The sequence below is a fragment of the Drosophila mojavensis genome, unplaced genomic scaffold, assembly GCF_018153725.1.
Source record: "Drosophila mojavensis isolate 15081-1352.22 unplaced genomic scaffold, ASM1815372v1 contig_74, whole genome shotgun sequence".
Taxonomy (NCBI): Eukaryota; Metazoa; Arthropoda; class Insecta; order Diptera; family Drosophilidae; genus Drosophila; species Drosophila mojavensis.
Window position 1 is genome coordinate 20,123,604 of NW_025318899.1, and position 25,151 is coordinate 20,148,754.

The 25,151-nt window shown below is 35.7% G+C and overlaps 2 protein-coding genes across 3 annotated transcripts in view; one reads left to right on the forward strand and one right to left on the reverse strand.

Moving 5' to 3' along the window:
• The window catches only part of LOC6583087 (semaphorin-5A), a 45,618-nt gene that overhangs the window by 14,180 nt on the left and 6,287 nt on the right, over nucleotides 1-25,151 (forward strand). The window contains exons 2-4 of one of the 2 annotated variants that reach the window (XM_015162731.3): nucleotides 5,864-5,919; nucleotides 18,413-18,579; nucleotides 19,312-19,411. In XM_015162731.3, coding sequence (XP_015018217.1) covers nucleotides 5,912-5,919; nucleotides 18,413-18,579; nucleotides 19,312-19,411 — 275 coding nt within the window. In that variant the 5' untranslated portion in view covers nucleotides 5,864-5,911. Of the gene's footprint in view, nucleotides 1-5,863; nucleotides 5,920-17,556; nucleotides 17,961-18,412; nucleotides 18,580-19,311; nucleotides 19,412-25,151 lie in introns of those variants that run through there. The other variant, XM_002008729.4, reaches the window with a different exon arrangement.
• Nucleotides 8,177-8,720, reverse strand: LOC6583085. Its single transcript, XM_002008727.4, has one exon. The coding sequence runs from the start codon at nucleotides 8,594-8,596 to the stop codon at nucleotides 8,234-8,236; it is 363 nt and encodes a 120-aa protein (XP_002008763.1). The 5' UTR covers nucleotides 8,597-8,720; the 3' UTR covers nucleotides 8,177-8,233.

Genomic DNA, 25,151 nt, shown 5'->3' on the forward strand with positions numbered 1-25,151 from the left:
TATTTAAAACAATTAAAACACCCCACACAAGCACTCATACTCACTCAATTCATTTACATATTTAGAGGCTGGCATATCAAATTGTTGTAAGCTATTAGCAAATGCTCGATATAAGCTTGAATGTAAGTAAATAAATGCTTGCCATTAGAGATGTGTATATAAATAAATTGAGCGTGAGTTTGTTGTAACTCATAAATTGAATATAAATTTCTTATTATATTTATGGATAAAGAAAATATAAAAAATATGTTTACCATTCACTGAATATATATTTAACATATAATATATAATATATAATATATAATATATAATATATAATATATAATATATAATATATAATATATAATATATAATATATAATATATAATATATAATATATAATATATAATATATAATATATAATATATAACAATATAACAATATAAATAAATAAATAATTAAGTTGGATTAATTCATCTAGCTCTAATATCGACGGCATAGATTCATAATGCATTTATTCAATTAAATATAATCAATATACAAATCTTCCATACTCTACTCTACTACTCTTTTTATAGAACAAATTATCCCTAAGCTGTTCATAGCTGTTATGCTCGATTGCTTGCAAGGTGACTCCGGTCACGGTGCCATCTCTAGCCGCTAATGAAGGGCCCGCTTTGAAGGTGTTACAAGTTTGTACGCGATTTGATTAACAAACTTGCGACTTCCAAGTATTATACGCATTATGTGGGCTACCGCTAGACAACTGAATGACCATGATGGCCTCTGCCACAACCTCTGCCTCTGGCTCTAGCTCTGGCTCAGTGGCTTTAACTGTTCCAAGTTGTGAAGAGCGCCAACTTGTTGCTCGTCTTTATCAATCGCTGTGAATGCGAATTGACAGGCTGCGGACTTGGGCTTTGTAACTGAACTCAAGTGAAAATGATTGCAGTTGAAAAGCGAAGGCGTAACCAGATACGCCTTCAATCGCCATCGATCGGCCGTAGGAACCACTCGAAACACGTTTTCCCCCCTCCTCTCTGTCTCGCACTCTATATCTTCTTCTTTCTCTGCTTGAGAAATGAAGTGCAAAGGCGTCAGTTTGCATTCGATGAATTTCAATCACACGAATATCATTTGCCCCTTTAAACTTAATGATGGAACACTGAATGTGCAATTAAATTATATAAATTATATAAAATTGCTAATTGTACTTTGCATATAGAGCGGGTTTTTTTCTATTTTAAAATTTAATTTAAAAACTTGTTAATGATCATGGTAACACGATAATTGATATGCTATATTCGAATTAGAATTACGTATTATGTTTTTGCATTGTTGTATTTAATGAATTTAGTATCAACTTATCGTGCTAGCAATTTTAAAATAATTATAGAAATATTAATAATCGTTACATCTATACACTTTCCTAAGAGATTTAGGGATATTTTGAACAAATTCTAATTTAATAAGAATATTTACATATCATTTATTATTTATTACATGTATTTCTTATACGATCATTCTTCACACTCCTGCTTACCTTTGATTAGCCTATAAAATTATGATTTAAAGTAAATTCGTAATTGTATTTCTTACTAGCTTCAAAATATTATGTGTGATTATATTTATATGTCCTTCAAGTCAAGATAATCCGCAATTTATATTGTAGAGTTTTCCTTGAGTTTCCCCGCTTATCTGCCTAGTTTTCTCTTGATGCTAGTCTTCTATTATATTTTTTGGCAGCTCAGAAATGGGCTTTCAGCTAAGATTTGATTCATTTTCGTTGAAATTTCTGGTGAAAACTGTGCGAAACATTGATAAAGCATCAATCAATAGATATTTCCCATACGCTGCAAGCGATTTTAAAGGCCGTAAATCAAATGGCCGTAAATCAAATGGCCCAAACTTGGATTAGCTAAAAGGAAAAAAAAAAGAAAAAACACCTTGCCATAAATCTTTGAGACTCATTTGGTTGCAACTGAAAATTGAACTCGACTTTGGCCACGGGTTCTACGTTTCATTTATGTCTGGCGCGCTTTCTGTGCCCAGTTTTTGCGACAAGCCTCTCACGCAGCCCCCATTTGGTCGACCTTCAAATGGCTTTGCTTCACAGACACACACACAGAGAGAGAGAAATACACACATATGGACAGAGATCACGCCACCTGAAGCGCTGTTGCCAAGTTTCTGAGCGGTTGCTTGTCCGTTGGGTACGGTGAGGCCTGGCCTGACGGAAATGTTGCCAATCGGATGAGCACGCAGAAGACGTTGATGTTTACGTTTACCTGAAGGAGAAGGCGATGGCGATGGCGATGGAGAAGGCAGCTCCGGAGCGATCGGTAACATGTTTTATGCATCCGTGGCAATGTTGAAGAAATAAAAAAAACTTATATATATGTATACAAACTTTATACAATGTTAAGAAGAAAACAACAGCAACAACGACAGCGAAATACTTTTAAAGGCAGCTCGAAATGGCGAAGGTCGTTTAAAGGCAATGCACAGTTTATGTTGTGTATACCCTATACGCATAGAAAGTGTTTAATTGAGGGTATGACGATTTTCTGAAACTCTATGTAACGTGCTGAATCACTTATAAATAGAGAATTAAAAAAGAGAATATATATATACATATATAACTGATATAAATATTATTCTTTTAATATATACATAACTGATGTATGTATATAAACCAATTAGATTGATCATGTTTAGTATCGATGTCTCTTTACCTTTCAGTTTGCCTATTTTGTTTGATAGATATTCTGATGTATGTATATAATAAGAATACATTCATTGCTAGATTTCAGCTCAACAAAACTACGTTATATTATATTTATTTATTATAATTATAATGCTATGTGTGCTTTGCCCCAATTTTAAAGTTTGCGAAAATATTAAAATTGAATTGAGAATTTTATGCCTAGTTTAATATACATATGTATTTATTCAATAAATTATTATTATATTATTATACTCAATAGATTACTATTATATTATATTAAATAAATCCGAAATAGAAGTCTGTATTATTTTTTACCGTTAAATTAAGTCTTTTAGAACTAACGACAGATTACACTCATTATCAGAGACTTTATTCTATATGATTGCAACGACTCGCTCTGTCTCTCTCTTAATAGCTTGCCGTTAAAGAGTCTACGGTATTCGTTAAGGTAAAACATTTAAATTTTTTGTTACTTTTATTTTATTTTAATTTTTTGCATATTCATGTTTAGCCAGAGAGTTACTTTTGAGCGTAACGTTCAGTAGTGGATCGTGGAGATTTATTTGCAAGACTGAGCGACATTGATAAGAGTCGCCTAATTGCTGCTGTGGCGGACGTCAACACAGTTTTCGAAATTTTCAATATGTTGTCTGTTTATTTTGTACGCTGGTTCCCATCGTAAAGCTGTCGACTGGTTTCCTCTGGGCGACGCGCTCCGATTTTGTCAGCGGTCGGCATTCAGCAGTCGCTCGATTTGTGGTTTTCTTTTCTTTTTCTTTTTGCCAATTCGCCTCTGATTTTGAATCGAGTTTCATTTGGGGAGTTGGCCAGCAGCAGCCGCAGCAGCAGCCTTTGCCACCGTCGCCTGATTACTTCTTACATACTTGGTATGTGGGTCAAGCGGCGACACTCGTGGGGCCTCACGCATAATATCTTGATGGATGTATTACACACAAGTCCAGTGGGAATCGCGATATGGACGTGAGGTGTTATTATCTGCTGTACATATTTATTATTGCCACCGAAATATGAAATATGAAGTACGTAATTAGTGTCCTACATTATAAGTACTTTCCGTACAAAACGGAATTTTGTACCCGGATATTGAGGTAGGACTTTAATAAATGATCTACGTTGGCTATTAACTGAATGTAATGGAGTACACTGTGTAGCAGAGTATTTTTGCAATGTTAAATTTCTCTGTACTGAGCGTAGCACAGTATTATAGGGAAATTGTATGACAGTTCTGTATAAAAAGAGATGTAAAAAAATCCCTTCTCTCTGCTTTGTAGCACAATATTGTAGGGGAATAGTATAGCAACTCTTTATATACTTATATACGAAGTTAAGCCGTGCTCTTCAAAAGCGTAGACTAAGTTCTTTGATAGCAGTAATAGTGTCTTTATAACACTTTAACCAAAAGAGTTAAATACCATATAAGACTCTCGCTGCTATTTAATATGTGCCTCTCACATCATTATAACTTGCTCAATGTATAAGACTTCGACCCCATTTGACTATCTGCTCTTTGAAATTTCCCCTCTCTCGTTATCGTATCATGTCAATGTCTATTAAATTGTTTAGCCACACAATTGATACACAATTAGGTTTCAATCGAATCTCTGATCATAATTTTGTTTTTGTGCGCTGTTGCATAAGCATATGCAGGGGGCAACTGATATACATGCATATCAAAAAAATAAACTTTCTACAATTATTTTGAAAAGTATTGAACTTTTCTTCTACTTCACGCGATTTACGCAACTTTCACGAACGGCAACAAAAAACCACAAAACCACATGCAACACCACCAACAGCAACAACATCAGCAACAGCTACAATTTATGGCTGCAACAGCCGTTTGCAGCGAAATGAAAAGCTCCACTAGCCTGGCCCACGCAATGTTAAGTTGAAGAAACAAAAAACACAAGAAAAGCAACAGCAACAACAACAACAATAACACCAGCAGCTACAACAACAACTGCATCAGCATCAGCAAAGAGTGAAAAACGAAACCCTTTAGGAAATTTGTATGAAATCTGGCAATGGATGCATAAATCCGTTTAAAATCGCTGTGTTTGAGGCAAAACTTAATGCGGCAACTGCACCTCCGAAATAACACCAACGCAGACCCTGGGGTTACGATTTTGGAGGCGCTGCACATCGGAGCGGCAGCGGAGCACAGTGGGCGTCGTCCAAGTATCAATAAAACTTTTTGAGAAAATCGCAATGTGATGTGAAAACATCTCTCGCTAGTGTTGCGCATTTAGGCTACAGATTACTGCTTTTGTTATCTACTTTTGAATTAAAAATGTCAGTTTTAAACTATTTTTGAACGCTGCTTATGTTACCAGATTCTGCGCAGTTAGAGAAATGTTAAGTTAACAGTGGTAGCAAATTGCAATTTAATGCTAATGCGTCTTATACAGGGTTCTGTTTATGTTAACGAACAGTGCAATTAAGAACTGTTAATTTAACAGTAGAGGAATCTAACAGAATAGTATAAGCTGTTAAGAAATAAAAACTTCTATTGCCACGACAGCAAATCGACTGCGAATTTCTTATTTTAATATTTTTTTTTTTTGTAGTATTAAATCTAAAATATTAGTATAAAATAAAGACTATATAATTGGCCCACCGTGCAATGCATTGGATATATTCACATATATGTATAAAAATCGAGTACGGCGTCTATCTCGGCGGATCAGATCGTATTGAATTGGCTGTATTAATGAGTTTAAACTCACGTCTTATACGTCTTGTGGATGTCGAGAGCTCTGCTAAGACAAAGATTAGGCCAACTACGAAGATCGTGACACTGCGGGGGCGTCATTGGCGTTGGCAGCACATCGCATATCAAAATGACACCATTATGGTATTAAGCCAATCTTTCGTTATTTTAAGCTGTGTGTGTGTAAGTGTGGGGGAGCGTGCCACACATTATACGGGGGCGAACCGCAAGTGGCACACGTTACGGCCCTCGGCATGGTAAATAGCTCGTCTCTATGCCTAGAGATCCATTATTTATGCTAGTCCACTAAATTATTCCATTGACCAAATTCGATTTGGTAAAAGCTATTTATCACTATGTGGTATTTCTTTTAAATGTATTCAATTTTTTAAATTTTGCATTGGTCTTCTTTCGACTCTTTTCAGCTGAAATTCCTGGAATCCCACCTCTACACTTTTAATGAATGAATCTGTATGGACAGGTGAGTGGTAGCTTAAATAATTGATATGATGGGCTGACATTTAATGTGTGCTATTATAAATGTGTCATTGAACTTATATGGAGATGAGCCATATTTGATGCCTGAACGCCTTTCTATGCGATTTTCATAGATAAATAATAAAAAGAGTTTAAGGTGGCAAAGAAAATTTAACAATTTGACTATGAAAGTTACTGATAATAGATGATCGTGACTTACACATAATATATCTATACAACATGATATCTGTATGTCTATTGACAAATCTGAATCAAATTAGACAAAGATGGCACAGCATGATATTTTATCAATCTGGCTTTTAATTTGTCAAATGCCATTGAACGTATATTGATGTCAGCCGATCGCCTTTCTATGCGATTTTCATACGTGCAAATAAGAGGAGACAGTGAAGATCTACATGGGTTTCCTCCATCATATTTTTACACAATATGGTATATATCCATATAGCTATCTATTATCAAATCAATAGCTTGCCTCGGGCAGAATGAATGCCAATCTTCTTTTGTATTTATTTAAGCAATTACAGAGATTTTTTCATGTGTGGAATTTATGTGTTTGATTTTGCACTGACAGTTGACAGTGACAGCGCTTGAGAAACTAAAAAACAAATCACAAAAACAAAAAATTCGCCAATTGGCCGCCGGCTGGCGGTTAAAATTTGCAGACAAACTCAATTTTTGTGGCCAATTTCGTCTTGTATGCAAATTTTTCGTGTGGTTTTTTAATTAACGTAGACACAATTTAACTCCTTTGTGCGGCCATTTGTGCACTTGTCTGGCTGCAATATTCACTAACTATTATTTACCCGCCCCAAAAATCTAATATTGAATCACGATTTGTTGTAGTCGTTGCTGTTGTTGTTGTAGTGTGGCACACTTGGCACATAATTTGCGTAATATTTACCTATGCTAATCGGGCTCATTAATCTCACTGGTTAACAAAAGTTTTGAGCACGAGCCAAAAGGGCTCGACAGAGACCCAAACAATAAATAAAATTCATAAAGCACGTAGTTTTTATATTTCTGCTTAAATGAAATTGATGGAGCTGTAAAGCCGAGAAAACGGCTGACAAATATAAGCAAGTATTACACATACCCAGTGGAAAATTTAATAATTAATTATATCAAATCAATTTGATACTTAATTAATAATACATTTTGGCATAATAGTGTCAATAATCCTAGGTATGCATTAATACTCTATTAATTTCGATGTGTAACTACTTTTCGAAAACGATGTTCTACGCTGATATAAAATAAGCTGATATATAATCTCAGACTTGGAAAATGGAAATTACTTATTAATGTATAACAAAATTATATATTCTGCATATATATATTTTTTATGAGGTACAATACATTTTATAAGTCTGTCAGATATAAATCTCTACATATCAAATACTCTTGTAAATTTCCGCATGGACATTATAAGGTAAACGCACGTGCCAGCGAAATGTAATCGCAGCATCCAGAAAAAACAAAACAAAAAGTGAAAAAGAAAGAGAGAAAAATAAAAAGCCGAACGAAAGTTGAAAGCATACATCATGAAAATGAGGCACACAAAGCTTTGGGAAACTACAATAGGGAACAAACAAAGTTTTATAAAAATGTGAAAAAAAAAAAAATAAAAGCCGACGCACTTTTCGCTTTTGAAACGAAGCAAGCGGAACGCGTTCCATGTTGCATTGCGGAGGCATAGACCCCGAGCTGATGAAATGTGCATGATTTGTTTATAATTTACACGATCCGGGCATACCCCATGCCCGTATGCTGCCATTTCCCCTTCCAAATTCATGTAGTCAGCGCGTGCGCGACTCTCGGCTACGGCTCAGAGCTCATGGCTCGTTGAGCAGCCGAACGAAATGGGCGGCAGAGGGGGCTAAAAGGTGTTGAAAGCGTAGACAAATATTACACATTTAATTATGACAAGTCAACGCGGTCGGACCTCTATCTAGAGATGATGATGAAGCCCCTTCAACGCCAACTCACCAAGAAAATTACATCAAGAAAAAAAAACTTCATCCGAAAAGCAGTTGAAAATTATCGTGGGATGTTGGAGATAATTTCGTAGGTTTTTTGACACTGAGATGATCTTTACACTTGATGGAATTCTACGAAAAGATAATCTAGATAAATTATGCATATATATATGAATAACATTACATATACATATTTTATTGGTCGTGCTTGGAGTACAGAACATAAAAACAAAACATGGCCAAGCTCAGAACAGAACAGACTTTCATCTCAACTAAATTTATTTACCCAAAACTTCATCTTTTATAAGGTGCATTGCATTAAGTACTCGGATGTCTGAGAAGATTCTCATACAGGACACTGTGATCCTCTCGGATGTGTTGTTGCAGGCGCAGCAGCTTCCGATGCAGTTTCAAATATGGTTGCATGCTAGCCGTTAGGCTGGCCAGAAGACCCTCTCGGACGAGCTTAACGGTGCTCAGCTGATAGAGATTACCTACGGCAATCATGCAGGTGAGCTCATCGTCACGATTTTGGAGCAGAACCAAGTGCTCCTCGATCTTGTTCATGCGCTGCTTGAGCTCCTCCTTTTCGGCAATTAGATCACGTTCCCGTATCTTTTGATCGAACAGATATTCCATGACTTCTTCAGATATATTTGAGTACTGTTGCGCCAGCTCCATTTTTTTATTCTATATATATATATTTTTTTTTGGGAAAAATTACAAATTTTCTGTAAACAAGATATCTGATTTTTGGATATGTCAAACTAAGTGTCGAGACGCCAGACACTCTGCTCGACATAAACGACAGAGGTAGACTCTCTTTCGATTGGATATTTGAACTGTCATTCGATCCGCCAATGTCTGGGCAGATCATATTACAAATATAGTTTATTATTTATTTATTTTTATTTGCTGTCAAGTTTAGCTAACCTCAGATTCTTATAAGGCGAGTCGCAGCCCTAAACAAAGGGCCATAACAATGCCATGCTAATAATAATAATAAATTATCAACACCTTTCGATAGACTTATACAATTTGGGTAACCCCCCTTGGTCAACAGAGTCTGTTGATTTTAGCTATTTAAAAATAATATCCGACAAATGCTGCGGATAAGAGATTTGAATTGTTTAAGATTCAATGCCCTTCCGTAGATCGATTTGTATTGTCTTTTGGCGTGGCTAAACATAATTTTGATTTATGTAAATTTACTTAATGGCCTTTTGTTGTTGACTTTTGTCAAAGTGCTGAATGGCTAAGCATATTTCTATTCTCCTCTTTCAGTTATTTCGCATTGCTAGTTTAATTCTTAGCTATGCGCCAAAATTTTTGTCAATTAACATGACGTGAAAATTTCCGAGGGTGACAAGATTTTTTTAACACTGTAATTTAAATATTATGGAATAATTCTAGAGTGTGAACTAATTACAAATTTAGAATGGATTTCTTATTTGGTATTTTAATTTGATATTTTAACTAGTATTTGGTATATTATTATTATTTTTTTTTTTTTGTTATAAATTTTATGTTTAGTATTCTTATAATTAAATTAATAAATTTGGTTGTTACTTCTCCGCCTGTGTACTTCTTTTTCAAATATTTACATCTAAATTCAAGTTCTGCAAATATAAAAAAAATTTAATAATTATTTTTTATTCATTAAGTATTTAATTTCATTTACGCTCATGTATTGCCTCCAATGCTTACTGAAAGTAATCCACCTGGTCTTATTTATTGAAGTAAATTCATGAGCTTAAATAACTATATGTAAAGCCTGCCTGAATGTCTGGCCCATTTATAAATATTTCCACGACATATCTGATATCAGATCCCTGTTATGGCTTACAACAAAATTTACATTTGTTACTTATACCTTGCGCACAATGTAAGATGAGTATATTCGTTTTCTGCAAATATATTAAAGAAATAACAGTTACAGAAACGTGGCTACTCTAGAAATACTCTAAAACCATCAACTGGCGTTATATACTATTACATTTAAGTATATACTCATACATATCCGACTGCAGATGAAAATGTTGAGTGCCTATGCTATAACATTTTCAATTGGACTCTTCTCAAAATTCCTCAGCTATTCTGTTATAATCTCAAAGATTGATAAGACAAGTTCCTATTGGCTATGGCGAGATATATGGATTTTTAAGTTTTTTTATAAATACCTTCTGAATGCCTCCAAATCTTGATTTAGCATTTAAATCGACTTTAAACATTGTTGGACCTAAGCTGTTTCACTATTGTTCTTCTGTATATATATAATCCCATAAATAATATCACATATAAATATAACATATGCGAGCATCAAAACTTAAGTTTCGTTGTCTTCTGAACTGTGAACGGGTATTGTGCAGTCAGTGGCGCCTGACAATAAAGTTCTTACTTGCTTTTCAATTGTTTGGTCAACTTTCGCATTGCCTGGAAATACAAGTTTTTATATCATTTATATGGAAGACCACACACACAACACATACACATACAGATGGGACAGCAAACTATTGCCGGGGGTCATTTATGAGCATTTAATCCTTTTCTTTCGGACTATACAACGACAACAACCACAACAGCAACAGCAACAGCAACAACAATGAGCATTACCAAAAAAGGGTGCGTTCCATGGGACATTCGAGTTGATTTATAAGGCTGTCATACGGTGTGCCTCATATTTCTATGGCTTTCACTGTCGCACATAAATTTGTGTGAGCCGCAACACCCACAGCGAGTGAAAATTAACTTGAAATGAAGACATTAAACGAGTTGCCAACAGAGATATACATATCCATATATATATATGGGTATATAAAATTCAAGGAAGGCGTGCCAATTGAAATTTATAGAAATTCAATTTTTTGGCTTCTGGATTAGAGTCTTTGCCACACCTCTGTCAGCAGCTATTCCCTATTAGGCCACGGTCGAAGATCTTCAAATAGTTCCTCAACTTCAGTCGCTTGGGCTTGTAATTGCGTCTTTTTTTCTAGCTTTTACCAGACACAAGTTTCTATTTACCTTTATGACTTTACAAATTTTCGCTTTTAAGAGTTACAAATGAAAACTAACTTTGTGTGTGGTCTACAAAATGTTTTCTTTTTTTTTAAATTTCTTAGGCAATTCGCTAAAAATAATAAGAACTTGTTTCTTACACATTTTGTACATGTTACAAAAACACCTTTTCAGCGAAGTGTTATTATTTTATAGCTAGACAAGACTCCGGACTAGTTGTATTCATGAGTGTCATAAAAACACGAAGCACTGTAATTACCAAGATTTTCTTGAAAGTTTGAGAGTCGAAAGAGTTGTGTGGTGAAAATATTCCTCAATGTGCAATCGTGAAATATGTATAATAACCTGGAAATTTGCGCTATGGTAATAGGCCACTAGGATTTGGAGAAGATAGCACTTTAATGAACTATCGATACTTTACTGCACTGCTATCGATACATAACTATCATTAACTATATCATTAGGGGATGAATTCAATTCAACTCGATTCGAAAGGCAAAAGAGCAAAGTATATATAATTTAAATAAAGCCTTTCACATAGGCTCTAATTTAACATAGGCCATTGTTTTTGTTCTCTAAAAAACACAATGATCCAATGGGCGTATCATTAATAAAAAATGCAAACTGAGATACAGTGAAAGTCTATCGAAAATGCTTGGTGTAGAAAAGGGAAGCTTGAGAATAAGCATTTCCAATTCCGAAAGTTACAAGAATTTTATAAAAATTAAAAAGGTAACCAATATTTTTTTTTTTTTTTTTTTAATTTAAGATATTTTTTTAACCTTTATATATTTTATTTATTATTATAAATATTATGCATTTAAATAGAGACTTATAATATTTTTTTAATATATACATCAAATTATTACTATTAATATTTAATTTTCTCAGAATCGACTTTGATCGTTAATAAGCAGAGTCATATCAAACGGCTAGTTAAGAAGAAACTTTTTAATTTACTAATTCTCACCCACTAAGGAATGTCGCATGTCGCATGTCACATGTTGCATGTCGCATGTAATGCAAATAATTTGCACAGTGTCTGTCATAATTGTGTGAACCGTTGCGTGCTGTCAGCTGGGGGCCATTAAGATGGCGAGACTTCTCTGCCTATGAAGACATACTAACAGTCGGTTGGTGTGATTATTGCATAGCATTTAATTTGACAACTGAGAAACATGAAATGCCAGCGAGCGACTCATTAATCTGTCTATATAAAGAACGTTTTCCAACAAATCGCAGCGAATTGAAAACTCAATATCAAAATCTTTGCTCGTTTTATGCTTTTCGAAAAGTTGTAAATTGAGTTAGCACCAAAAAAGGCGAACACTGCTCTAAATTTTTAGCTTACTTCTAAAAATATAACAAACAAATGGAAAAAATCAAGAAATAGAGGGAAAAAACTCAACTTTGTAATCGATTTGTGCGAAATTCGTTGCGAGTTTCCATTTCGATGCAAAAGTGTTTTTGGCCTGATTCATGCTTGGAATATTTAATTTTCTGTTTTGAGTGTGTGTTTTTTTTTAACTGCGATCATTAGGGACACAGCAGGTGGAAATGTAAAAGATCAATATATTGATATTGTTGTTGTTCCATAAATTTGGAATTCATAGCGCGAGAGATTAGCATATAAAACTCAGCCACGGCCCATTTTATTAGTGCTACAGTAGGAGTTGTTAAAGCCTATTTATGTCGCTGCGTTATATAAGAGAAAACAAAGAAAAAAAACCGAAAGAAACTGAAAATTGATAAATTAGTTTGACTACAATAAATCGTCATTTAAATGAAATCATCGTAAAGTTATTTATATGTAAATCGGGTTCGAAGAGCATGCGGGATACTTGGGCGGATCTGCAAAACAGAATATGGATGAGTGAGATATTGATTTGATATGCTAAAAGAAATATGGTATGTAGAGGGTATTAACTTGAAAAAGAAGAAGAAGTGGAAAAAGCCTAGAACCAAAAGGGCCACCTAAATAGAGCTAAAGAATTTCATTTCACTTTCATTAAAAAATTAAATTAAGTTGAAAAAGTATTTAGAATTTAGTATCGTAGCAGAAGTAGAAAGAAATACATCAAAATGTATTTTGAGTACCGTATATTATTTTAGATATATCCAAACAGATTCTACTAGTTAAATTAAATTATTAAATATTATTTCCAGTCTACTTTGGCTTAGAAACTTTATGTCTTTATTCAGACAAATTTGAGCTTCTTTATTAAAACTATTCTCCTTCGTTAGCTATGACTTTATTCCATCTTTCAGGTAGTATATGGAATACGCCGTCTTTTAGTTATTCAAGAATTGACTTTCTTTGTATGAATTGAAGTGCGGTTCGGCCAGGCCTTGAGCGAATGACCTCAACCAATGGTAATCGGAAAGGGCAATGTCTGGTGCGGTCAGACAACCCATTGAAGCGGCTCAAAAGTTTACGCCAATGTTTACTCTTGGAGCATGTGGTTTAGTGTTATGATGTGGAAAGATTACTTCGACTTATCTTTAAACATGCTGAAGTCGTTTCAGTTGAAGCCTCCTCTACTTTGTATTATACATTTACTCGTATATCTAATCACTACATATATTCGAAACCTCTATCCCAAGTTCCAATTGGATAAATGCGAAATGATCACAGCTCCAGTTATTTTTGCTTTATAGCTAAATTTTCAACTAAAATTATAAAATTGAGATCGACATACTGTTAAGGTTTAAGCTGAGCATGAAAAACAAAGAGAAACTAAGCATAACCCATTGGCGGCTTTATTGATTTTTGCAGAATTGAAAGCTATGTTTCTAGCTTATGTTTTTATTCTAGCTGGATTAGTTTAACTCTGAAACCGGTTTTAAGTAGCTCTTAAATTATGTGTGATTAAGGCAGCCTAATGTGCAAGATATTGTTCGCATTTGCATTAGGTTTATTCGAATATGAATATAGTAAACAGTCGCATATTTTAACATACATTTAACATTTAGGCCCGATGCACAAATTAATGAACGCGCTTTAGGCGCTGCTCAGTCATTTGCTCGTCTATTAATTTAATCGACACTTGATTTGTTTCGAGGGGAAATATTTACACAATCCCTGAGTGAAATATGTAATGTAGTTCGGTTTCAAATTAGTTGCCAAACACGCGCTGTTGGGATTGTTGCTCAAACTCGGCTTTCCGCATAGACTGGAAATCTTTTGAAGGCGGGCGCCTCTCGCCTTATCGCCCTTAAATGTTGTCATAAATTTACGAGTTGTCAATTTGAGCTTGAACCTGAGCAGTGGCCTGGGTCGTCAGCTCATATTTTGTATTTTGTATTATATATTGATAAATTATGGCAGCTGCCTTAATTTTCAATTATATACATATATTTTCGTAAAGCCAGGCTTGGGCATTTTGCTTGACATTCATTTTTATTATTTCTAACGCATAGTATTTTATGAAGTTTTATGTGCTCACTCGTTCAAGTTATGAAGAGAGTTTATTGGTTTTATGCAATATTCGACTTGATGTCTGTGACTCTGTCGGTATGAAAAGTTAAAGTCCTTGAGTTTGAAATATTTGTAAAGTCTTGATAGATTTTAATAAATCGCTACTCCTTTAGAATAGATTATGAAGACTAATGAAATATAAACTCAATAATATACAAGTATACCACTCAAAAATATGCAACGTGAACGAGCATTACGCAGTTGGGTACACTCGGTTTATACTTGGTGATATTTGGGATTTGTTTTTTATGCGTTTTGTTGGAAAGTCGCTTAGCATATTTGTTTTTTTTTTAATTGTTTGGACATAAACTATGCGATACCAATGTCTTTTAATTGCCGCCAACGAGCTTCTAATTTATGATTGTGCATATACACATATAATATATATGTATATACATATATATTTATTTTTATGCTCTAGGCTCGTAAAATTGAATAGAAAGTGGTATATGAAAATATTGAGATAGCTAACATAAATTTACATCCGTTTTATCCGTTTTATTTACAGGGTATTTTCCAGTCATTCATTCTGTTTTCGTTTAATTGTTTTGTGTCAGTTCTTTAATGTTTCTGTATTGTCCTCAATCGATGTGCACTTAAGCAAGTGGAAGCTTCACTCGGGCACATTTTGTCATATTTCATCTCGCGCTTCCTTCATTGGCTTCAATTCTATTTTAAGGTCTTTTTAATTTGCATTCAGAATCAGCAAATACTGTTGATTGGGGCAGACATGGAGTGAGAGTGACAGGGCTATAGATAGAGAGAGAGAGGGAGAGAGACTGTGGATGAATAAATCTGCACTTTTGCGATCTCGATCATTTCAATAACTAATAATTTATTGTTTGGCTGGTCATAAACTTTTAGTGCCCAATGTGTGTATGTGTGTGTGTGTGAGTGGCAGGCACGTTTCGAAAGTCTAGATTATGACTATGGATAAAAAGAAATGGACTTCCCGTTGTTAACTGAATGGTGTAAATTATATACAATATATTTATCGTTTATTCTAACAAAGATATTCATTTAGACTGCGATTAAAGCCATTCAAATTCCGCAGATGCCATTGCAAAGAAAGTTTTGACCCATATATAGATCAGAGATAGACTAAAAATGTTGTATTATAATTTAGTAAAGTAACAAAAGAAAACATTACTTTATTTTTATGCGCGTTTAAACAGCTGGATAATTTGATAGAAATAGTCCCAAAGGTAGCTCAAAGAATAGCATTGTCTATGGGAGAACATACACCCGAAAGTCTATCTGAAATTCTTTCGATTTGTTTAGCTAATCAAATAATATAAATTTTGTGTTATCTGTTAATGTAAGCCTCATAATTCAGAGCGCAAATATTGACGAACGAGAGAGCTGTACAATCAATTTTCTACCCCTTCATCAAAATGGAAACCTTTCATGTTCATATTCATAATAATGTTTGACAGGTGAAACCCATAAAAGGTCCGGAAGGAAGAGTCAGGATTTGCAATGCACTCTGCACTCTGTTCTTTCTCTCTCTCTCTCTCTCTCTCTCTCTCTCTCTCTCTCTGTCCGAGTGATAAGGGCAAACCGAAATTGTTTGTCACTTCCGTGACTCACGTGCAGTCAAAGCAATCGAGTCGAGGGTCGCCTAGTGGACATTAGCATTACAATCGAAGTAAAGCCGTAAATTACCAGAGGCCAAAAACGTCGTCGTCGTCGTCGTCGTCTTCGACGTCTGTTGGTGCTACCGTAATTAGCATATTTAGTCAACGCTCCAAAAGAAAAACTCGTAGCACAAATCGCAGACAATGAACAATGCAGGTAGTCGTAGCATATATTGTCATAGGTACATGGTTTTTCGATTCTCTCTGGCCCTCTGCCCACACTGGAACCTAGCTGAACAACTGCGATTTCTCGCTGCATGCTGCGGCATAAACAGAACTGACTTTACAAGAGACCGATCCTCAGCATTCTACATTCAGTGTTTGTGTTTGTGTTTGAATAAAACCAACAGCAGCTGTCCCAAAAGTCAAGGCAATTGGCAACAGGACAACTGCGACTCTGCTCTTAGAGGTCCTTAAAATGGTGGCGTGGGCGAAACCGATCTTATTACACAGATCGTAAAGCAAACACAAGTGTCTGTTCATGGACGCAACTAAACAAGAGCTACTTATGAATTTAAAATATGTGTGCAATATTTATGACATATCTATATATCTATTGTGAGCCTATACAGCCTATTCGGTTATATTAATATTCATAACACATTAAGCTGCATTAAATACAAATTCTATTTCTTAATTATACATATGTCCAGTATTTCTTAGTAGATTTATAGCTTACGTACATAGAAATTTAATAAACTTTTAAACATTTCCAGTCAGTGTTTTATGCCCAGCAACCAAATTCGAATCTGAAAATTTACTTAAGGTTGAGCATAATTTGATATATCCATAAAATGTCTAGTATAGTATCAGTATATGAGTTTTAATGGATACGCGTGGTTATACGATAAGATCGCGCTGCCTTGCCCGTCGTCGACGTCGTCGTCGTCTTGTATATCACGTGCCCTTATGCGGCGCGACGTTAATGTCAATTTGTTGGGCTACCAAATTAAAACGCAGACTCAGCTAAGAATTGTCCTTGTTCTGGGCACGTCCCAGCGTCGTTCGACGTTCGTCGTTCGCCGTTCGATGTCCGACGTCGCGTCGTCTGTCAATCCAGGCAGCAAGCAGCACACTGGGCGACGATCCCAGCCATTTGAGACGAGCCGAGCCGAGCCGAGCCAAGTCGCACTGTAGTTGCAGCCAGTAAGTAGTTGGCTGTCGTTGTCGCATGATATATGAGTGCCCTGCCCTGCTGCTGCCGTTGCAACCGCGCCCAACCATCAAAACCCAACGCTAAGCCCCCAGGCCCAAGCCCAAGTTCTTGTTGTTGTTGCTGTTGCCGTTGCCGTTTGAGCTCGCTGCGCAGGCCGAAGCCGGTTCTCAAAACAAACATCTTCGTGGGCTGTGCATCGCGTCGGCGTCTTGTCTCCTTTGCTTTGCTCGTTTATTTGTGCGTTCGCTCGCTCTCTCGCTTAGTCGCTCATTCGCTTGCTCGCTCTTTGGCCGTTTTGTTGTTTCCACACTCTTCGCCTATGGTGTCTACTGTTGCGACCGCCGCTCCACAGCTCAGTTTGTTTTGACTCGTTGCGCGGTTAACTTCGGCATGCGCGTCGTGCTTAAAGAGCAACAGCAAAAGAAAAAGCAAAAACTCTTCGTGTCGTATCTTCCGGTTACTTACTTCACTTACTAAACCCAAGCCCATATGAGGAAAATTTCTGTTTTTCATCTGTACTGTGTGCGCATATGTTTTGAAACCAATTGATGATTGAAACTAATTGTGAATTGTGAATCGTAAATTGTGAATTGGGAATTGTGCGATGAATTTATAATCTCATCATACATATGCTATCAAGCATCTCAATAAATACTTATATAAACCCAACACTTTGGCAATCTGCCCACTTACTTCGCTGCTGAAGCTGAATGGAAAAGCATATATAATCTATTTAAGCGCTACGTGACAATATATAAAGTGAGTTCGAACTGCTCTTAACTGATTACTCTTAATCAGTTATGCATGGGCCGTGTGGAAAAGTATATAAACGTAGCTAAATATCGGACCTAAGCTTAAAGTGAACGCTTTCTCCTAGCCCGCATGATTTTCGTAATGCGAATCAGAGGACTTATATAAATAACTTAAATTAGTCACAAATATTATAAATAAATATAATAATATTGGTTGGTTTTAAATTTCACATAAAGTTGTATTTAAGGGTATTTGGTCTCCGGCTAATGTGTTGAGTCTTATGTCTAGTTATATATTGAATTATGTATGAATAATTGGCTTTATAACAGGACGGGTTTTACCAGATCAAACATTAGATGTTGACAATCCGTTATACGAGTAGATCCGCAATATATGCAAATATAGAAATTCCTGCATGTTCCTCATTAAAGCAAATCTTTTGTTCTCTTTCATTGCAGCATGTTAATTCTAAAATATGACAAAATGCAGCATCAGCTATGGCTTCTACTTCTGCTATTCTTAACCCTACAAAGTCCCCGGAGCACGCGGGCTCTACTGAATGGCTATCAGGCGCAGCCGAACTTTGAGCTACTGGAAATTGATTCGCGTTACATATCATATCAAGGTAAGTTCTGGATTATCAAAAAACACCGTTACAAAACTGTGTCAATTGCCAGGCAATCAATCACTTGAAATATACGAAAATTGTGCTCATATCTCAGTCAGTTGTAAGTAGTTTGTTGCGCAAATGCTTGGATGTCCGTAGTCTTGATGGAGATGTCAATTCCAAAGAATCTTGACACCTACTATATACTATATAGGTATATGTATATATATATACTCATGTTGTGTATATTATAAAAATATCTGCGGGTCTTTTAATCAGAAAACGCTCCGTGTTTATTGTTCAAATATTTGCGTTGCATTGTCTCAATCTGTGCTTTTTGCATGCCTGTGGAATGCATTTTCTGAAGTACGACTTCTCGATGTGCAAACTCAGCACCGAGGTTTTGTTGACTCTGATTTTCATTTTTATAGGCATTTATTTTCTTACTTATTCTGTTTGTTTCTTACAAGTCGAGGCTTTTAACTGTATTTTACCTTCCTTCGTTATGCAATGTTAAAGTAATAATATTAAAGTAAACTTGATTTGGCGCATACCCTGTAAGCAGTAGAATGATCAATTTACGAATATGTATAAATATTATAAACAAATTAGTTTATTCTTAAAGTTCTCAGAAATATGAAAACTATTTATATAAATATTTTATGCCTCCCGCTTTTTGTCTAGACTGTCATAATTTGTTTTTCGATTTCGATTTCATATTAATAATCAAATTTCTCTTTACCTATGCAGATTTGATGTCAACAGCCAAACGATTTTACGATCCCGATACGACGTGGTATTCAGAATTGTTATACGATGTGGCCAGAAAACAAGTTATTGTCGGTGCTAGGTAAGCTACGATATAGACATAAATATTTGTTATATTGAATTACCTAAAAATTGACTCACGGACATATGACTTATAATGACTGTTGACCAAATATCAAATCAAACGGAAACTATTAAAGTTGTTAAGATCTGGAGTGAACGGGAATACCCTTTAGCTAAATTATCAGCTAAAGTAGCAGAGCTTATTGCGCAAATACAAATACTGATAAGGGTTTTCGATTTTCTTTTGTTTACTTCTTACTTTTTTGGCAAGATCTGAAAATCTCTGCTGAAAATCGAAAGTACAGCAGGTTTACTTAATCTAGTACTTATCGGTGTGTTTTATCGCAATGAGGAAAACGCAGCAAGTAGAACAAGTTGAGTAAACAGAAGACAAAATACTCTATGCGCAACAAGTGGATGCAGATACCCAGATACGTACTTGTAGATACACAGATACAAACGCTCTCAGCTTGTTTGTTAAGCAATTTGATGGTACATTTAGCTGTTTATTTTCGTATACCCTGGTGGAGGGTTTTATAGTTTGGTCATGCAATGTATTACGCATGCAAGCAAATGTTTTTTTTACCTGATTTTGATCTACATCAACTGCTGAAATATTAGGTTAATGTTCTTCGAATTTCTTCCTCAGCTTTAGTTATATTGGATAAGGTGACAATTGGTCATAGATGATTTTTATGGGAAGATCTCTTAGATATAAAGTTTTAATTAAGAATTTCCGATTTACAATCTGTTTACTTATATATATACTATATGTTGCCTATTACAGTGATTTAAAAGTCTCCATATAAAGATATTGTTTACGTAGATTTGTCATTTTGAGAGTATATAAAATTCGTCTTTCCAAGGCAGCGCCTTTCTTTCATGTGCTGCTTCATGTGCTTAGCGTGTAGCCAAAGTTTGTTTTTCATTTGCGCTCCGTCTTAAACTCCCAGTCATCTTTATAAGAAAAGAGAGAATCAGAATATAGGAACATAAGATAAGAAGTTGCGTTGTCCCTTTGGGATCTTAACCCCTTGCCACAGAGCGAGGGAGATGCAGAGATACGCACTGGCTCGTTTATCAAAATGTCGTTGCTGTGTTCTCACTTTTTCACCTTATTTTGTTTTGTTAGTTTTACCTTGTTGTCAATCATTCGTCTCAGGTTTATTTTGTTTTCTTTCGATTTGTCATTCGTTGCTTTTCTTAACATATTCTCAGAGATAGTTTCTAGGCTCTGAATTATATTGGCCATGTTGTTGCTGTTGCTGTTGTCGTTGTGGTTGATAACGAAGGGCAGTTGCTCTACTTACTAACAGGTAGGCGTAAAGATAGCTAGTTGTATCTGGTATATATAGATAACTGTGTGGGCATATTAAATGTGATTTATTTTATTATAAGGTGTAGGCACCTTTAGATAGTGCGAATAGCAACTTGATGCGACCAAACTAGACTGGACAACTGGTCAAAGTTTTAGTGGAAGAAAAAAAAACCATATAATACCTTTATGCATGGACTTTAGATATTTCCTCACCTTAATTAAAGAGGCATTCCTTAAGTTTTGCTTATTACATTAACTCATAAAAGCAGGGTATTTTTGATATGACATAGATACTTTCCTGTATTCCACTTTGGCCTACATTCATTTGTAGACCTTTTATTATAGCTGAACAAGTTTTCGTATCTTAAATCCTTTCTTTGTAAATAAGAATCATTTCTCTTTCATTTATAGTTCTTCAAGGTTTTTATAGTGCTACAGACGTATCATAGATACTTACAGATTTGTTGTTCATTTCTCTATAAGTCTATAAGTCTTTATTGTTTTCATTTCGCTATAAATATCTATTTTGTTATATATTAAGACTTTTCTTATTACAAATCCTTTTATAATCATTATTTCCCCTTACTTCATAGTTCTCATTATTAACCCTATAGCTAATTATCTTTCTACCCGAAAACTCAGCTTACTTTGGTCGTAATGGAATCCTTTCAAATTAACTAAAATAAACTGCGTGTCTATAATTTAAACAAATCTTCAATATGCTTGTTTGAACAACCGCCACTTGTTGACCTTCCCAGTGGTGTTTTGTTTAGATACTCTTTTGCACCACCGAGAAACCACAATGGGAACCTTTTTTCCTTCTCTATCTTCTAATCACTAACCGCAATTTAATTGTTGCAATATTATTTCTTGGGCTGTGGACTACATTTATGATTTTTGTGTTTTTGTGGTCGGCACATATAAAAGTTGGGTAATTGTAGAGTCAATGGCACGATATGACTAGGGACACAGTCCCTATATGTATGAAGCATTGCTCCTTGTCTGACACACACACACAGGCATGCACACATACATACACTTGACACGACTGTTGGCTCGAATTACGAGCTCAAGCATTTAGTTTGAATGGCCCCCATAACGAGTGACGAGGCGCTGGGGCAACTGCCTCCGTGTTGCACGTCGCACAATTTCGTGTCATGTGCAGTGCAACGGACTACGAAATTTGATATAGACTGCATTAAAATAATATACCATTTTGTTTTCACTTTTTTTCTCCTCTCTTCCTTGCCTTAACAACCTTTTATATAGGTTCGTTTTCGGTTTGCAGTGTTCAGTTTGTTCATTGTTTATGTAGGGGTCTCTGCTGAGCAAATGGACCATGCAAAAGTTTTTGCTGTGAAGCATTTGAAATGTTTATACATATGACTGAACATAACCTTATAAGTACCTTCGGCGCACAGGCAGCCAAAATGCAAACACATTTCCCAGTGCTTCCATGGGAAAGTAGTTTTTGGTTTCGTTTTTGCTGTAAGATTGGAGGAAAGTTACATGCCAAAAAGTTGAACATTATCTTAACAGATTATAATACTTAACAAGGTATTTCCTTAAACTTATACTTACGACTAATGGACTTACTTAAATGAGTTTAAATATAAAGAAAAAGGTGCTCTTGGTTCGTGTCTATAAAAGTATGCTAAACTTAAGATATATAGTAAATGTTATGTATTATTCCTTTGCCTCTAAGACAATAGGAAACTTGACTAAGAAATACTAGGTTTAAGGATGCTAAGTTAAGACTGTTCGATTATATAAAACATGTATTGCATACTATCGAAGCTTGTCTTTAGACTTGAAAGGTTGGGATTTAAATATGACATTTTAAGAATCTTGGGGAGTAGCAAAGCCTATTCAACTACCTAAAAATCTATATGATCTTTTTACGATTCAGTTATGACCTATTTAAAATATTTCTCACATCTATTCAAACAGTTTGAATGCCTAGCACATCAAACCTTAGCGTATACCCATTACAATTTATTTATGTATTTTCGTTGGCACTTTATTTGGCTAAATTTGGCAATCCGGGCACAAACTTCACTTGACAGCCGCAAATGCTAAGAGGCTGACAGGCAGTTTAGGCAGCTACTGGAATCAGGAATCCGGAATACGAAATCCAACGGCAGCAGCGAAATTGAAATCAAAATTAATCAAAGCTAAAGCATGTTAAGTAAAACATATCAAGGGGGCGTTTTGCATATTTCTATTCAAAATACAAAAAAAAAAATACAAAAAAGAAGCAGACAAAAAATAGTGGAGCAGTTTTCTGAGATTGAGAGCAAGGAATGCGCTCGGCGTAGGCAGTGCCAATGCAGAAATTGAGATTGCAGTTGCAGTTCGCAGCAGTTTTGTTGCAGCTTTTTTTCTTTTTACAAGATCTTAACGGTGCAGCGGGCAGCTTTTAATTACAAGTAACCCGCCTGCCCGCCTGCCCCCCAATCCGCTCGTACGTCCGTCCGTCCGTCCATTGCCTCGAGCTGTCGCCAAACAGGCGCTAGACGAACGCCCACGCTCGTCCACTTGATCAGCGGCGCAGCAATTGCCACAGCCGGACAGACGGCGCCAGAGTCCAAGCCAGGCCTTAATAGCTCCACACACGACTCGCAGCACCGCCTTCATCTGCAGCACCACTTGCACCACTCGGCGGTGCGCAGCTTACAAAAAACTGCCTTTTTGTTATCTTGTCGCGCTTGTCGCTCAAAACTTAGCCACGGTGCAAGGTGTGCGAAAATTGTGGATTGTGAATGCATCCGCAGCTAAGCAGAGATACATTTCCAGCTAAAGATACAGATACAGCCAGAGATACATGTTGAGCAGATACAGATACAACTTGGAGCACGTAACGCACTTGATCGCTTCTGTAAATGGGTCAAAACGGGCTGTTGAAATCTGATTATGCAATATGTGAGGATGTATATTTAAGCAAATGGGTATATATGTAGATAAAAGTCTACTTATCTATATAAACCAAGTGTGGTTTAGTACTGTAAATAAAGTGTAGTAAGTGTAGGTATAGTAAAACTAAAAGATAAGAAAGTATATTTCATGAAAACTCATTTCTTGGTCGCTTGCTTATTGTGTTCTATCGATTCGCACAGTACATAAATATATTAATCATATTGCTTGGTATCAAAGTCGGAAATAATAATTATTTATTTTGATACTTTTTACGATTCGCAACAAGTTAAAGCTTTGTCTGACTTCTTAATTCGGCCACATACATAGATAGGCCACTCACTCATACTTAAGAGTTAAGCCTAAACTTTATATTGATTCATTTGTGGAAGTCTCAACTAAAGATAACGTCTCTTTTGCTATTTTTTTCACACCTGCCCGTATTTGCACGCACGCGCCGTTTTAAGATAGCGCCCGCGAAAAGAACTAAACAAATACAAATTTGAAATAAATGGAGAAAAGAGAGACAACTGACAAAACAATAAGCAAATATTTGCAAAAAGCAAAATGCAATAACAACTAGCGCAATACAACACCAAAACAGAACAAATAACATAACAAAAATACAAATTAAAAGAAAACGAACACGAGATAAGCAACAGCAAAAACATGTGTATCGACTTTTCACACCTCAAATGTGGAATTCGCCAGCTTCAAGTGAAGCGAGGCGAAAGATAAAAAAAAAGCCGGCGAATGGTAGGCGATGGCGGGAGGGCGAGCCGAGGGGCCTCAGCTGAACGCAATGCTAATTTGCAAGGCCGTTGCTTATCGCTGCTGCGCTGCCGCAGTCGACTGCCAAAGAAATGCTACACTAAAGTCTACAAACACGAAACTCTACAAATCATTAACTTAGTTTATGCTAATTTTGGCCATTAAAATGGAAATACATACATATGTCTAAATTTAGTTCATTTCAGCACGTTTGCATAAAATTACCGATTTTTAGTAGATTTTGTAACTGATGTTTAGCTTGTGCAAAATGAGGCCTTTGGTATTTTAATTTTCAATTTTTAGCACACTTGTTTTGCCGTCCCCTGTTTTTCGCTGGAAGTGTAATAGCACACGTTTTGGCGGCACTTGCGCAGCTAAAACAACAAAACTTTACAACTGTACACAAGCAACAATAATTAAATTTCGCTTCCGTTAGGTCTGCCAGCAATTTACACGCCCTTTTTTTGTCATGCCATATTTTTTTTGCTACGCGACATTTGTCACGTTATTTTTTCATGCATATAACAAGCTAAGGCGTGTGAACACTTGAATGAAATAATAAAAAGCTCAGGTGTATTTTCGTCTTATATGATTCTAGTTTATTGACACACTTGTTGACGTCGTCAACCGCCGTTCCCGTTACCAACTGTTAAGGCTTATCACATAACCTTGCCCAACAAACACGGCTCTTCACAGTTACTCATAAAAGGCATCGTCTGTTTGACAGGAGAGTCTGTCCATTGATATTGCTCTCTAT

Bases quoted from the DNA above. Each gene is read 5' to 3' on its own strand.
- LOC6583085 (XM_002008727.4), bottom strand. From the start codon at position 8,596: ATGGAGCTGGCGCAACAGTACTCAAATATATCTGAAGAAGTCATGGAA.